Source organism: Verticillium nonalfalfae (assembly GCF_003724135.2).
Source record: "Verticillium nonalfalfae strain VnAa140/NRRL 66861 chromosome Unknown scaffold_272, whole genome shotgun sequence".
In the NCBI taxonomy this organism is placed as follows: Eukaryota; Fungi; Ascomycota; class Sordariomycetes; order Glomerellales; family Plectosphaerellaceae; genus Verticillium; species Verticillium nonalfalfae.
This window is the reverse complement of record NW_021167497.1, coordinates 64-12,016: the sequence shown is the minus strand read 5'-3', so window position 1 is coordinate 12,016 and position 11,953 is coordinate 64. Positions and strand designations below refer to the sequence as shown.

Sequence of the window (11,953 nt, the reverse complement as noted above, 5' to 3'; positions counted from 1 at the left end):
TTAATCTCAAGGTTGGGGGTTCGAGCCCCCCGTTGGGCTCAATTCCTGACGCATCCACTGCATCTTCAAATTTTTTATGTTTCGTCTCCGCTCTCTTGTCTCCATTGTCTCTCTCATCGTAGTCTTCCGTCTGCACATTACTTTTGTCTAGATGCTTCTTCATTTGCATTCATATTGATGTAAGTGATACTCCTATTGGTCTCGTGACCGCTTGAGTGACTCGAAATCTGCAACAACCACTGAGTCAACCTTGGAGGACTCGCCGCCTTGCCGTATGAGCCAAACCCCTTCCTCCCTCTTTGCGCTCTCGATGCTTCCTCTCGCTGTCGACCTCACTGCCGCCCTGATTCCACGATATGCCCCTTGCACTGGATATGCGACCAATCCGCCGACAGCGGCCCCCGTCTTGGTGGCCAAGCTCACAACGCCCTTTGCCAACCCCTTCGCGACCCCCATCGGGCCTTCGTCCCTCTTCCCCCGATAGGTATACGTCACAATGTCCATCGCCGCGCCGGCTATCCCGTTCCGAAACTCCTGGCCCGCAACAGCGGCCCCGCTCTTAAAGTCACGCACGTCGGCGTGCCTCTTGACGTCCTCCCCGTAGAGGCGCGGCACGGCGCGCAGCCCCTCCGTCGCGGCGAGCGGTATGCTCACCAGAACGCCCTTTGCGACGCTCGTGACAATCCTGCCGGCACGTGCTGAGGTTGCCACTGCCACAGAAGGCGACGCCTTTTCGACCGCCGGAGATGAGGCGCCCGAGCCACGGGCAGGCGAGTGCTGCCGACTTGTGCTTGACTGACGGGCTTCCGAGATGGGCTCGTAGACGAGACGGGCCGTGGCCTGGCCCATGTCTGCGAGGGTCGAAACCGAGGCAGCCGAGATGGCGGTGATGGGGTCCCAGCGCTGGATGTCGATTGTGAACGGCTTGGTCTCGTGTCTGTGCAGGTGTGCAGGTTAGCATACCATATTGTAAAGGCAGGCAAATCGATGGGAACAATGCTCACAGCTTCAGCTTCTTCTCTTCAAGCACGCCCCGGGCCGTGAGAATTGCCACAGCCCTCTTCGACAGATGCACGGCGCGGTGCTCCCCCTTGTACGACCACGCCGCCGTCTCCTGCGGAAACAGCTCGCACCGCAGTCCCGCGCGCGGAAGATGCTTGTGAAACGCCTCGACAGCGACGCGCGCGCCCTGCTCGACGGACATGGTGTTTGCAATCTCAAGTGCCGCCGCTAGAGCCTGTGGGCTCAGCGCGTACGAGAGACCGTCGGCGAGCTTGCGGGAGGTGAGCGCCGCGTAGGGGATGGGCGGTGGTCCGGCGCCTGCTTCGGCGATCATGTGGCCCCAGAATGGTTGGCTGAAATGTCAGTCGTGGGTTGGCCTGTCTCAGGGCGGGCGTTTGGGGAGGGAAGACATGTCACATACTCGCCGAAAAAGGGCACGACGATTGTCGGCTTGCCGTAGCCCAACCCGCAGGCCGTGGTGCCCGCGCCACCATGGTGTACAACAGCTGCGACCTGTTGAAAGAGCCACTCGTGCGGGCATTCGCCAATGTGGAAGATATCGGGACTTGGCTCCGCATCCGTCTCGCTGGCGAGGTTTGTCCAGCCGCTGGATATGATGGCGCGTATGCCGAGAAGGCGGACTGCCTCGTGGATGATTGTGGCGATGCGATCGGCGTCGTCGACAACAATGCTGCCAAAGCCAATATATACGGGTCGAGACCCAGCATCAAGGAACTTGCGCAGCGCGGCTGGGGGGTCATATTTCGGGGCGTCGCGGAAGACAAAGCCGCAGATGTCAATGTTGGAGCCCCAGTCGACTGGTCTCGGCACCAGCGCCGGTGAGAAGAAGTAGGCAAAGGGGATGGCGAGGCTTTCGAGAAGTCTGCAGCCTTCACTCGTTGCGATCGGCTCCAGGCACAGTGTATCCTCGCGCCATCTGTTGACGATGTCGCCGAGTCTGTGACCATTCGTTAGCTTTCCCATGGTCCCTCTAGTACTATCGTCATATTCACCCTTTCCAAGTCATAAACTCGACAATGCCATACGACAAGTACTTTCCAGCGGATGGCCCCTCGTCTTTGCCCTTCAGGTTGGCTAGCGGGTGCGGGAACGCCCTCGTGCTCGTCCACGGCATCGTGAACATGACGTGCAATGGCACACCCAACGCCTGCGCGCAATGGACATGCGCAAACCCTGGTGGGTTGGCCACAATGGCGTCTGCCACGAATGGCGCCCCCGTTTCCGGATCAGCATCAATGCAGCTCCGCCAAAACCCGTCGAGCATCTCGGCTACCATTTTTCGCTTCGACTGAATGTCCCCCGCGCGTATGCTGCCCATGCTCGGTATCAGGCCTGGGTTCTTGACCATGTAGGCCATCAGTTCCGAGGGGTCACCGCCGACAGGGAAGAACTCGAGACCGGCAGACTGTACAAACGTGCGGAATGTGTCGTGCGTGGCAAGGCGGACACGATGGCCATGCTTCTGGAGCTCGTGGCCGAAGGCTGCAAAGGGCTGGATGTCGCCGCGGCTGCCGATGACCTGGATGAGAATATTGAGATTGGGGGGCGGAGTGGACGTTGGGCTCAAGGGTCGCAAAGGCCTGGCATTCGCTGAGTCGTGAGGGGTCTGTGACGTGAGGATCTTGTCCAGCTGCTTGGAGGCCCGCGGGTCGATGTCGATGTCGACACGGCCGTCGCCTGGCTGCTCAGCTTTTTGTTCGGTTCAAAGCGACGTGTAACGAGTAAATGTGACAGCCTACCGTTGGTTTCATGGTCCTGGAGTGTCGGACTCAGCGAAAGGGTGTCAAAACCATCATCTTTCATGTTTGTCTTCGAACCTTTCATGCTGGCGATGGAGCGTTAAATCCAAAGACCAGTTTCGTCGTCAAGCATGTCCTCGATGCAGAGGATTTTGGCACAAGATTTTACCCCAGGGAGCCAAAAGTCAAATGATACAGGACCCGATGAGAAAATCAAAATGACTAGAACTTGTCCGTTGACCAGATTCGGGATCACGACTGCCTATAAGGCTTAGATCGCGAGTCGGACGTCATTTCAAGACGCGAATCAATTGCTCTTCCCCGGTCTTCGGCCGGACGCGCAACCCTGCACGGCCCTCTAGATCTGTAACAGTTCGCATGAATGTAGCGAAGGGCGTTCCGATGTTCGAGTCGTTGGCGGTGCCGTCACGCTGCGTGTCCGAATTTACGGGTAGAATACGCAAATCGTGAAGCACGATACCAGAACACAGCCCGCTGAAGCCGCTCTGGGGCCTGGCCCCGTCTGGAACTGACTCGGCGACCGGCGCCATCGGGTTCCCAGAGAGAGAGCTCAGCTAATCAGTGATTTTGCGCATTTGATCGGGTTTGGGTCTCCACAAATTGTTGCTCCATTTCGAAGAAACGCTGAATCAATGCCAGAAGCATGGGTACGGAATCTGGTTCGACGGGATCGACATATGGCGTCGGCAACCCCGTCCGAGGAAGGGTTCATGAGCGTATGTAAAGAGGAGGTCCCCTGTTCTTGTTCGGCAGTTTGTTTTGCGACTTCACTCTCAAGACCAACCCTAGAATCATCTCCATCGCTTGCGTCCGACTTGAACATGTGCGACGGCTTCGCAATTCTTTCCAGCACCAAACTCTGATCCAACAGCCGGAACGCACATCGAACACAGTTCGCCGCATTGGGATCAGAATAGCTCGACGAAGAAAACACATCAACATACTCGAGAGTATCGACAGCGCAAACACCAAGGCGGAAACAGAATGCACGACGGGTACTGGCACAAAGGCGGCGCCGGCGGCCTGATCGCCCGCACCATCCTCCGTGCCTTGCAATTCCTTCTCGCACTCATCATCGCCATTCTTTACGGCATCGATACGCGAGACGATTCATCGACTCGCACCTCGCAGTGGATCTTTGCCATCGTGGCCGCAGTGCTCTCCATGATGACGGTGCTCCTGCATCTCTTCATCACGGTGACGCGCTACGGCTGGTGCGTCTGGGACTGGGTCATTGCTGTTTTCTGGGCGGCCATCACTGGTGTTTTCGGAACGCTCTATCTTGAAGGGCAATACAAAGAACAGGACGGGCTCCCGCCGGCGTCAGGCAGGATGAAGGTGGCCGTCTGGCTCAATCTCATCAACATGCTTCTGTGGATCGCCACGGGGCTGTTGAGCACGATCTGGTGCTGCGGGACACGCAAGATGAGGAGAAGGATAGAACAGGATCATGCGAAGCTGGAGCAGGGACAAGAGGGTGCTACTGAGGTGGAGCTGGGACGAAGGAGCACTGGCGGGCCTCCCAGTTATCGGTCCGGGTGAGAGGCGTCTGAGCACTGGTGAGATTTGCGATTCGTAGAAAGAGAAGTTGTGTTCGTCTGCAAAGGCTTGGGGGTGAATTAAACACAGTCACAATCTCAACACTCTTTACTACAATCACGTAGATATGGTCCGCATTGTGGTAGACCATATCCGGAAGCGGGACCGGCTCGTGCACCATACTTGACCGGCCGGCCGGCCGGAGCAGGTGGATCCGGCTGGCCGGCGATGGGGCAGCTGGCAAAACCTGGCAAGCTTGTGCGCACCCACCATCTTTGTGTGTTTCCATTGCACATCAGCCTTATCTAGCCATCCACTGCCAGCCACCAGCCACCAGCCACCATACCACGTCCCCTCCGACTCCGCGTCTGTGCCTGCTTGCTTGCTGTACATTCCAATCCATCCTACAACACCATCACATGCTCATCGCTTTCATCGAAGCCGAATCCGGCGTGCGCCTGAACATCAGGACGTTCTGTGCCCCTCAATATTGAAACCTCGAAATGATACCCCACGACCCAATGACCAATTTTGATGCCATGTTAGGCGGTCAACTTGTTAGCGATGCACAGCTTCGATCCATCCCCGCACATGACCGACAAGGGAGAGAGACTCTAGGGTTACCATCTGCACAGCAACAGACGTCAAACGCCCAGCAGCGCACTGCTAGCTTGTCTGCGTCAGATGCTGGCGTTATGGCAAATTCAAGCTAACTTCAGCCTTGGGTCCCAATACGATGGCACCCTCAGCCACAGACCTGCCAGACGGTGACGACCAAACCCATCAGTGGTCTTGCGTTCAGCACACAAGGCACGTTTTATCGGCTCACAGGACCCTTCGTGTCGACGCCACGAGCCCGCTTTGTCACCGAAACCCCACGCGGGAACAGGCCTCAGCGTTGCCTGGCTGAGTCTCCCCACGCGAGCAGAAGATGCAGAAGATGCAAGACAAGCCGAATCTGCATGTCCTTGACCATGGCACTGGTCTGGGTCCCGGCAACGGCCAATGAACTCGGGCCTCCCGCGGCCATCGCCCATGACGCGATCCGAACCTTACTAGCCTGGGATGCACATTCCTGAGCACGCCATCGCCACCCAGCGTATTGCTCTACGCTTGGGATTGAGCTTGACCCCCCGCCAAATCTCCACTCGTCTTCTCAGACACCCATCCAGACACGGCAGGCACAGCGTCTTCGAACTGTCTCCAGAAATCACGCGGCTAGTCAGCCGTAGCGCCGGCTTCGGTGGCGGGTGTTGCAGCCTCTGCCCTGCACTAAGTAGGGGAACGGTGGGAGAAGATCTCCTGGGCTCCCTGGCACGCCAAGTACCGACGAAGACGCAAGGCCAGCCAGCCCAGGCCGCATTCGCACCGAGATACTAGCTCGACATTTAAAAATCAGGATCCCTTCTTCACTGCTGATCACCCTGTCTGCGAGCTTTTCTTCTCCTCCTCTTTCCCTCGCAAGCCTTGCCCTTGCATTCCTAACTGATTCCCCACGACTGCTTCGTGAGACAATCGCCCAGCATGGCCCACCATGACGACGGCAAGGACTACCATGTCCAGCATGACCACCCGACGCCGCTGCCGGCTTCTGATGGCCCGGCCGCCGCCGCCGCCGCCCTTGGCGTTTCCGAACAGGAACGCGCCCGCCACGGCCACGGCATTTCGCCTACCGTGGAAGACCACACCCTCGAATCGCACCCCGACAAGACAGACAGCAGCTCCGATGACTTCAACGCCATCGACCCCAAGTCTGGCGTCAAGCGCGGGCTGAAGACGCGCCACCTCAGCATGATGGCCCTTGCTGGCATCATCGGGCCTGGCCTTCTCGTCGGTTCAGGCGGTGCTCTCGCCAACGGTGGTCCTGCTTCACTGATCATTGGCTTTGGCGTCATTGGCATCGTGGCCTTCAGCATCATGCAGAGTCTTGGCGAGATGACGACGTTGTACCCCTCAGGCGGCGCTTTCACGGCCCTGGGCGATCGCTTTGTCGATAAGGCCTTTGGTGTCGCGATCGGCTGGAACTACTACATCATCTGGTTCTGCGTGCTCGCCAACGAGTACAATGCGCTGTGTAGCATCTTTGTCTATTGGAGCGACAAGGTGCCTCTTTGGGGATACTTCTTGCTGTTCTGGGTGCGTAAAGCCGTCAACACACTACCGCTGCCAGTCTTGCTAATACGACCAGTTTGCCTTTACCGGCTTTCAATTGCTTGGTGTTGAATCCTTCGGCGAATCCGAGTTCTGGCTCGCCCTGCTGAAGCTCATCGGCCTCGTCGCTTACTTCTTCTTCTCGCTCGTCTACGTCTCCGGTGGAATCCCCGGCCAGGAGGCCCTCGGCAACCGCTACTGGGTCGACCCCGGCCCATGGAACAACAATGGCTTCCGAGGCATGGCCACTGTTTTCGTCTTCTGCTCGACATTCTACGCCGGCGTTGAATCTGTTGCCGTGGCCGCCACGGAGACCAAGAACCCTGGCCGTGCCGTGCCCCTCGCCATTCGCCAGGTCTTCTGGCGCATCATCTTCATTTACATGGGCTCGGCCATCTTTTTCGGTCTCACCTGCCCTGCCAACTCGGACATGCTCGTCAACGCCAATGCCAAGGCCCTGCAGAGCCCAATGACGGTCGCCATTCAGAATGCTGGCTGGCAGGGTGGCGTGCACCTGATCAATGCCTTCATCTGCGTCACTTGCTTGAGCGCCTGTAACGCTTCAATCTACATTGGCTCGCGCACGCTGCTCTACATGGGCCAGGACGGCAAGGCACCCAAGATCCTCGGCTGGACCAACAAGCGTGGTGTTCCCATTCCCGCTATTCTCTTCACCAACCTCTGCGGCGCCCTGTCCATGATGAACAACAGCACCGGTGCCGGCAAGGCGTACGGTTACATTGTCAACCTCAGCGGCGTGTCGACGTTCCTCGTCTGGGGCTCCATCTCGTTTGTGCACATTCGATTTCGCCAGGCCTGGAAGGCACAGAATCTGAATGAGGCCGATCTGCCGTTCAAGTCGCTACTGTACCCGTACAACGCATACTTTGGGCTCGGTGCCAACATGTTCCTGGCTCTTGTGCAGGGCTGGACGAATCTGTCGCCGTTTGATGCCGGCGGCTTTGTCGATGCATACATCCTGCTGCCGCTGTTTGCCATCATCTACTTTGGATACAAGTGGTGGAACAAGACGACATACTGGCGCCTCGAGGACATTGATCTCATGTCAGGCAGGAGGCGCGATCTCGAGCCCACGAGGGAGAGAGAGGCTGAGAGGGAAGAAGGAGTGAAGCCTTCTCTGTGGAAGCGGGTGTGGAAGAGCGTGTAGCAAACGAGACGGATATACCCTGTGCTTTGCGGTGTCTTTCCATTGTCTTCTCTATGTTGTGGACTAGACGCTGAACAACATCAAGCATATTTGCGAGATTTGACTTGTATTCTCTCCGGGAAGACTACGCATGAAACCACGCGTTGCGCAATGAACGGTGAGAACCTAGCTATGGACAGAGAACCACCACGCTCAAGCATTCCAGTAGTCCTGGTCAACCCACGACTTCCAGTCCGGCATGATGTCCTCAATCTTCTTTGGCGTGCCCAGCGTCTTGGCCCAGGTGACTCTCGGGCCCTTGGCGCCGTCGCCCGTGTTACCGGACTCGGCGAAAAAGACATTGGTGACGGGGTCGCTCCCCCAGGTGGACCAGCCGGCAGGGCCGATAACGCTGCCGAGGGCCGAGTTCTGCACGACAACGCGCGCGTACTGTTTCCACGGGCGCCCGAGCAGGCTGGCGCCGGGGGCGACGTTGGCGCCGCTCTTGGCCGTAATGTTGGCCTTGTTGAGGACGTACCAGTTGCTATCGTCCGTGGACCGCCCGCTGGCCGTGACCCAGCCCTTGCCGGCGACGGCAATGTCGCAGTCCTCGATCCAGACGTTGCCCTTGTTGCCGAAGATGAAGTCGATGGCGCCCTCGATGTAGCTGTCCTTGAAGACGAGGCCCGGCTTGTTGACGTACAGCGTGTCCTGGTAGCTCGTCAGCTGCACGCCGTAGTAGCCCTGCCGCACGCCGTTGGCCGACAGCGCCAGCGCCTGCGACTGGCTGCCCGGCTTGCCGACGGGGAACGTGTTGTCGATCTTGACGTTGTAGACGCGCAGGTCGTGCGCCTTGGCGCTCAGCGTCGCCGATAGGTCGTTGCTGCCGGCCTGGACGGCCGAGAGCGCGTTGGTCAGGACCACCGTGTTCCGGGCGTAGTCGAGGTGGTTGGGCGTCGAGCCCTGGATCGTCAGCGCCGCCGCGAGCTTCGGTATCTTCGTCTGCCCCGTGTAGGTGCCGGGCTTGATGAAGATGGTCGACGGCGTCGTGGACGACTTGATCGAGTTCACGGCGTCTTGGAGCTGTTGGTCCTCGTTAGCATGGCGGTCACCCAGGCGAGACTGCTTTCTGTGAGGCTCTGCTGGGCTGCGGGTACGTACCGTAGTGAAGTCACCGCCAGAGAGTGCCACGACAATGGCGCCGTTGGGAGGGGTCTGGCGCTTCTCTGCGGCGGCGAGGCCCGCGAGGGCGAGGGTCGCGGCCCGAGCGAGGACGTTCTGGAATCTCATGTTGCGAAGATAGTCAGGTGATTCGGTAGCTTGAAGCACTATCACCTACACGAGGGGGTTGATGAAGTCCTGTCTGCTCCCTCTTTTATACTTGGTCCTCGCACTCCGAATCATCTTACCTGAACCAGGGAGCTCGGCATGTTGGCATGCACATCACGATATGCCTCCAGCCGAACGGAACAGCGTCGAGGTGAAACAGACCAAGTGGGCGCACACTTGTTCGTCGACCATCCCGCCACTCCCAGCAACCATCACCGCTCTTCCTTCCCTTGGACTGCCAACCCCCCCGCAGTCCAGCACCTGATCTATGCATGTATGGAAAGGGGCGGAGAAGTAAGCCCGTCCACATACCGCTGGTCCGGGGTACACGAAAGTTGCCGATCACGCCCCCTCCGTCGTGGCCCGCCGGGACCCCGACGCTGGCAGTTCGTTTGCAAGGGTACCTAGGTATATCGCGGAGGTTTACTGATCGGCCTACCAAGTCACGCCGGGCTGCCGGGCCCCGGCTGGCGTCGACGGGCATGGCCAACTTGCCGTGACAGCCGGGCAGACCCAGCTCGCCGTCACGCTAAGAGATGCTGTCATCTGAATACCGCCGAACACCAAACCTTGTTGCGCATCCTTTGGGTGCCCCCGATTAAGGTTTGCGAGGCGCAAGATTGACATCTCGCGTATGGCAAGGACACGGAACGCGAAACCTTAGGGTGCGGTTCATCCCGTAAGAGCCGTGACCGGCTGCCTTTCTTCATGGATGGAAAGTTCGTATCCTGCTCTGCCGGTGCCCATGCCCGGCGCGGGAAGACTTCCTTGACGACGTGCACGCCATATGGCGAATCCCGAGCCGAGCCATCTCCGTCTCTCTAAAGCTTAAACCCTTGTATGTGCTTGCTTGCGTGTTCACGATCATGTCGTCAACAAATGGTATGGGGTCGTGCACCGCGAGGACGGAAGTAACGGCATTCCACCTCACGTACTACTGAATATAGGCCACGACCTTTGTCTATCATCTCGAGTTGCCGAATCCTTGGGACGACGGCGACAACGTTCAAGGGAAAAGTATGAATCGGGCCACCTCGGAAGATTTATTCAAGACGTCAGTGCAGGATCTACACTACAATGTCACTGTACACAATGGAGAAATACGACCTGCACCCGCGGCCTAAAGGATCAGCAAAGCTTAATATGCAGATCGCTCATTGTCCTGATCTTAATCATCTTGTCACTTTGATAGCGAGCAGATAGGAGTGCAAGAGAATCAACTCTACCTAAGTTCTCAGTCGCTCGGGTGCTACTTACGAGCGTTGCACTCAGATCCATCCATACAAAAAAGGGGTATCATGTGTCGGCCGTAATATCGTGTAATCACCCCTTCAAGCGCACCCAGATTTCGGAACCCCCAAGAGCCCCGTCATCCCAAACACGCGACCCAACCTCTCGTTTGCTCCGATCCGAAGAGTCCGTGAGACGTCCACGGCCGCCGCGTTCTCTGCGCCGAGGAAAAACCCCAAAATCCCCCTGACTGCGCCTGCAGGAGGCCTCGCCGACTCGGGCAGCCGCAACGCAGCCCCTGGCGCCTCCCAGCCGTCCACGTACGGCGCGTACATGACCGACCTCTCCCGAACGCCCACGGCCGCCTTCGCCGGTGGCTCCCCGACGACGCTCCAATAAAGCCTGCTGAGCGGCGCCTCGCCCCGAAAGAAGGCTTCGTCAAAAGCAGCGCGGTCAGCGGCGGCACCGCGCACAAACTGTAGATACGACTTGGTAAGACGCACGGCATCGTTGACCCGACAGTCCCTGTGCTGATCCGTATCTGCTGTCCACAAAGCCGAAGCATGGTACGGATGATCCGGCTGACGGGCATTGCCCAGGTCGGCGAAGACCCAGCGTGTGGAATCTGTTCTCGAGGCGATGAAGATATTGTCGAGCTTGACATCGTCGTGACACAGGTTGTGCGCAGTGTGCATGTGCGCCAAGGCTGAGAGCAGAGCGTTGAAGGCCGGACGGTATGTACGGTCGATTTCAAGATGATCAAAGGGCTCCGGGGCCGTGCTCAGGCCGTGAGCGAGCTTCTCGGCGGTGCCAGCCCGCAGGAAGGGGGTGACGAGATGCCACTTGGGGGGTTCATGGTCGCGGGGCGAGGTGAGAAAGTAGTCCTGAACGGGGACGAACATGCTGCTGAAGGGGTCGCTCTCTTCTTCGTGTATGCTGAGGCTCTCGCGCTCCATGCCACCGTGGCCGCCAAGCAGCAGGGTGGCAGGGATCTCTGTAGGCCAGCGCGTCTGCGGTGCACCGGGAACGCAGTTGCGTAAGGGGCTGTTGCCTTCATTGAAGACTTTGATGATGGAGTTGTTGAAGAGGTAGACATCGCCTTCATGGCCGCCTCCCAGGTGTTTCCAGCGCGGTCGATTCGAGAGGAACATCGCCCTGTCGGTGTTCTCGACGGCTTCCGCCTGCCAGCCCTGGCGCGCTAGGAGGACCTCTTCGTCCGAGGTCAGGGATGAAAATTGGGTTGGGCTGTATTTGGCCTGGATGGCAGTTCGGAATGTGACGTGGAGGTCGCCGAGGTGAAAGAGGCCAACGATGGCCGTGATGACGAGGATACGGTTGACGAGTCTCAATGGCAGACGGCGTGCCGCCCTGCGACCAGCCGGACTCCACGTGCGCTTTCCTTTCTCCATGTCTGTGATAGGTATCGTCATGCGTACGGGGGAAGCAGAAGAAGAGGAAGAAGGAGGAGAAGGAGAGAGAACGGGGATCGCCAGCAAGGCACCCAGCAGCGGGACGAAGCCTCATAAGCAGAAGCCATCCATGTCAGCGAAACAACAGACAATACGGCAGCATCTGACAACGGCAACCTGGGCCAGCTTGCTTGGTACGGGGCTGGGCTCTCATCACGCAGAGCTCATTTGCGATGGCGAACAGGGCGTGTCGCCAGAGGCCAAGACGTCATGCCGTGGACGTGGGGACGAAGCCCTGCTAGCAAACGGCAGGGCATAATCATCGATGAGATGAGGGAAGGGGGGGCCAGAGGCATGGCCTGGCA

The 11,953-nt window shown here is 58.5% G+C and overlaps 5 protein-coding genes across 5 annotated transcripts; 2 read left to right on the top strand and 3 right to left on the bottom strand.

Annotated features, from left to right (window-relative positions):
• Positions 1–192: 192 nt before the first annotated feature.
• D7B24_004749 (uncharacterized protein) lies at positions 193–2,826 on the bottom strand (the record flags this gene model as incomplete). Its single annotated transcript, XM_028638914.1, has 5 exons — positions 193–937; positions 1,005–1,355; positions 1,424–1,960; positions 2,016–2,700; positions 2,763–2,826. 5 exons carry the CDS (start codon positions 2,824–2,826, stop codon positions 193–195), a joined length of 2,382 nt encoding a protein of 793 aa, XP_028490163.1.
• A 941-nt stretch (positions 2,827–3,767) lies between these two features.
• On the top strand, positions 3,768–4,325 carry D7B24_004748 (uncharacterized protein; the record flags this gene model as incomplete). Its single annotated transcript, XM_028638913.1, has 1 exon — positions 3,768–4,325. One exon carries the CDS (start codon positions 3,768–3,770, stop codon positions 4,323–4,325), a length of 558 nt encoding a protein of 185 aa, XP_028490162.1.
• Positions 4,326–5,846: 1,521 nt separating this feature from the next.
• On the top strand, positions 5,847–7,641 carry D7B24_004747 (uncharacterized protein; the record flags this gene model as incomplete). The annotated part of the gene is made up of 2 exons (XM_028638912.1): positions 5,847–6,458; positions 6,511–7,641. The coding sequence occupies 2 exons, from the start codon at positions 5,847–5,849 to the stop codon at positions 7,639–7,641; spliced, it is 1,743 nt and encodes a 580-aa protein (XP_028490161.1).
• A 192-nt stretch (positions 7,642–7,833) lies between these two features.
• D7B24_004746 (uncharacterized protein) lies at positions 7,834–8,910 on the bottom strand (the record flags this gene model as incomplete). The annotated part of the gene is made up of 2 exons (XM_028638911.1): positions 7,834–8,703; positions 8,782–8,910. 2 exons carry the CDS (start codon positions 8,908–8,910, stop codon positions 7,834–7,836), a joined length of 999 nt encoding a protein of 332 aa, XP_028490160.1.
• Positions 8,911–10,280: 1,370 nt separating this feature from the next.
• D7B24_004745 (uncharacterized protein) lies at positions 10,281–11,609 on the bottom strand (the record flags this gene model as incomplete). Its single annotated transcript, XM_028638910.1, has 1 exon — positions 10,281–11,609. The coding sequence occupies one exon, from the start codon at positions 11,607–11,609 to the stop codon at positions 10,281–10,283; it is 1,329 nt and encodes a 442-aa protein (XP_028490159.1).
• Between the last annotated feature and the right edge of the window lie 344 nt (positions 11,610–11,953).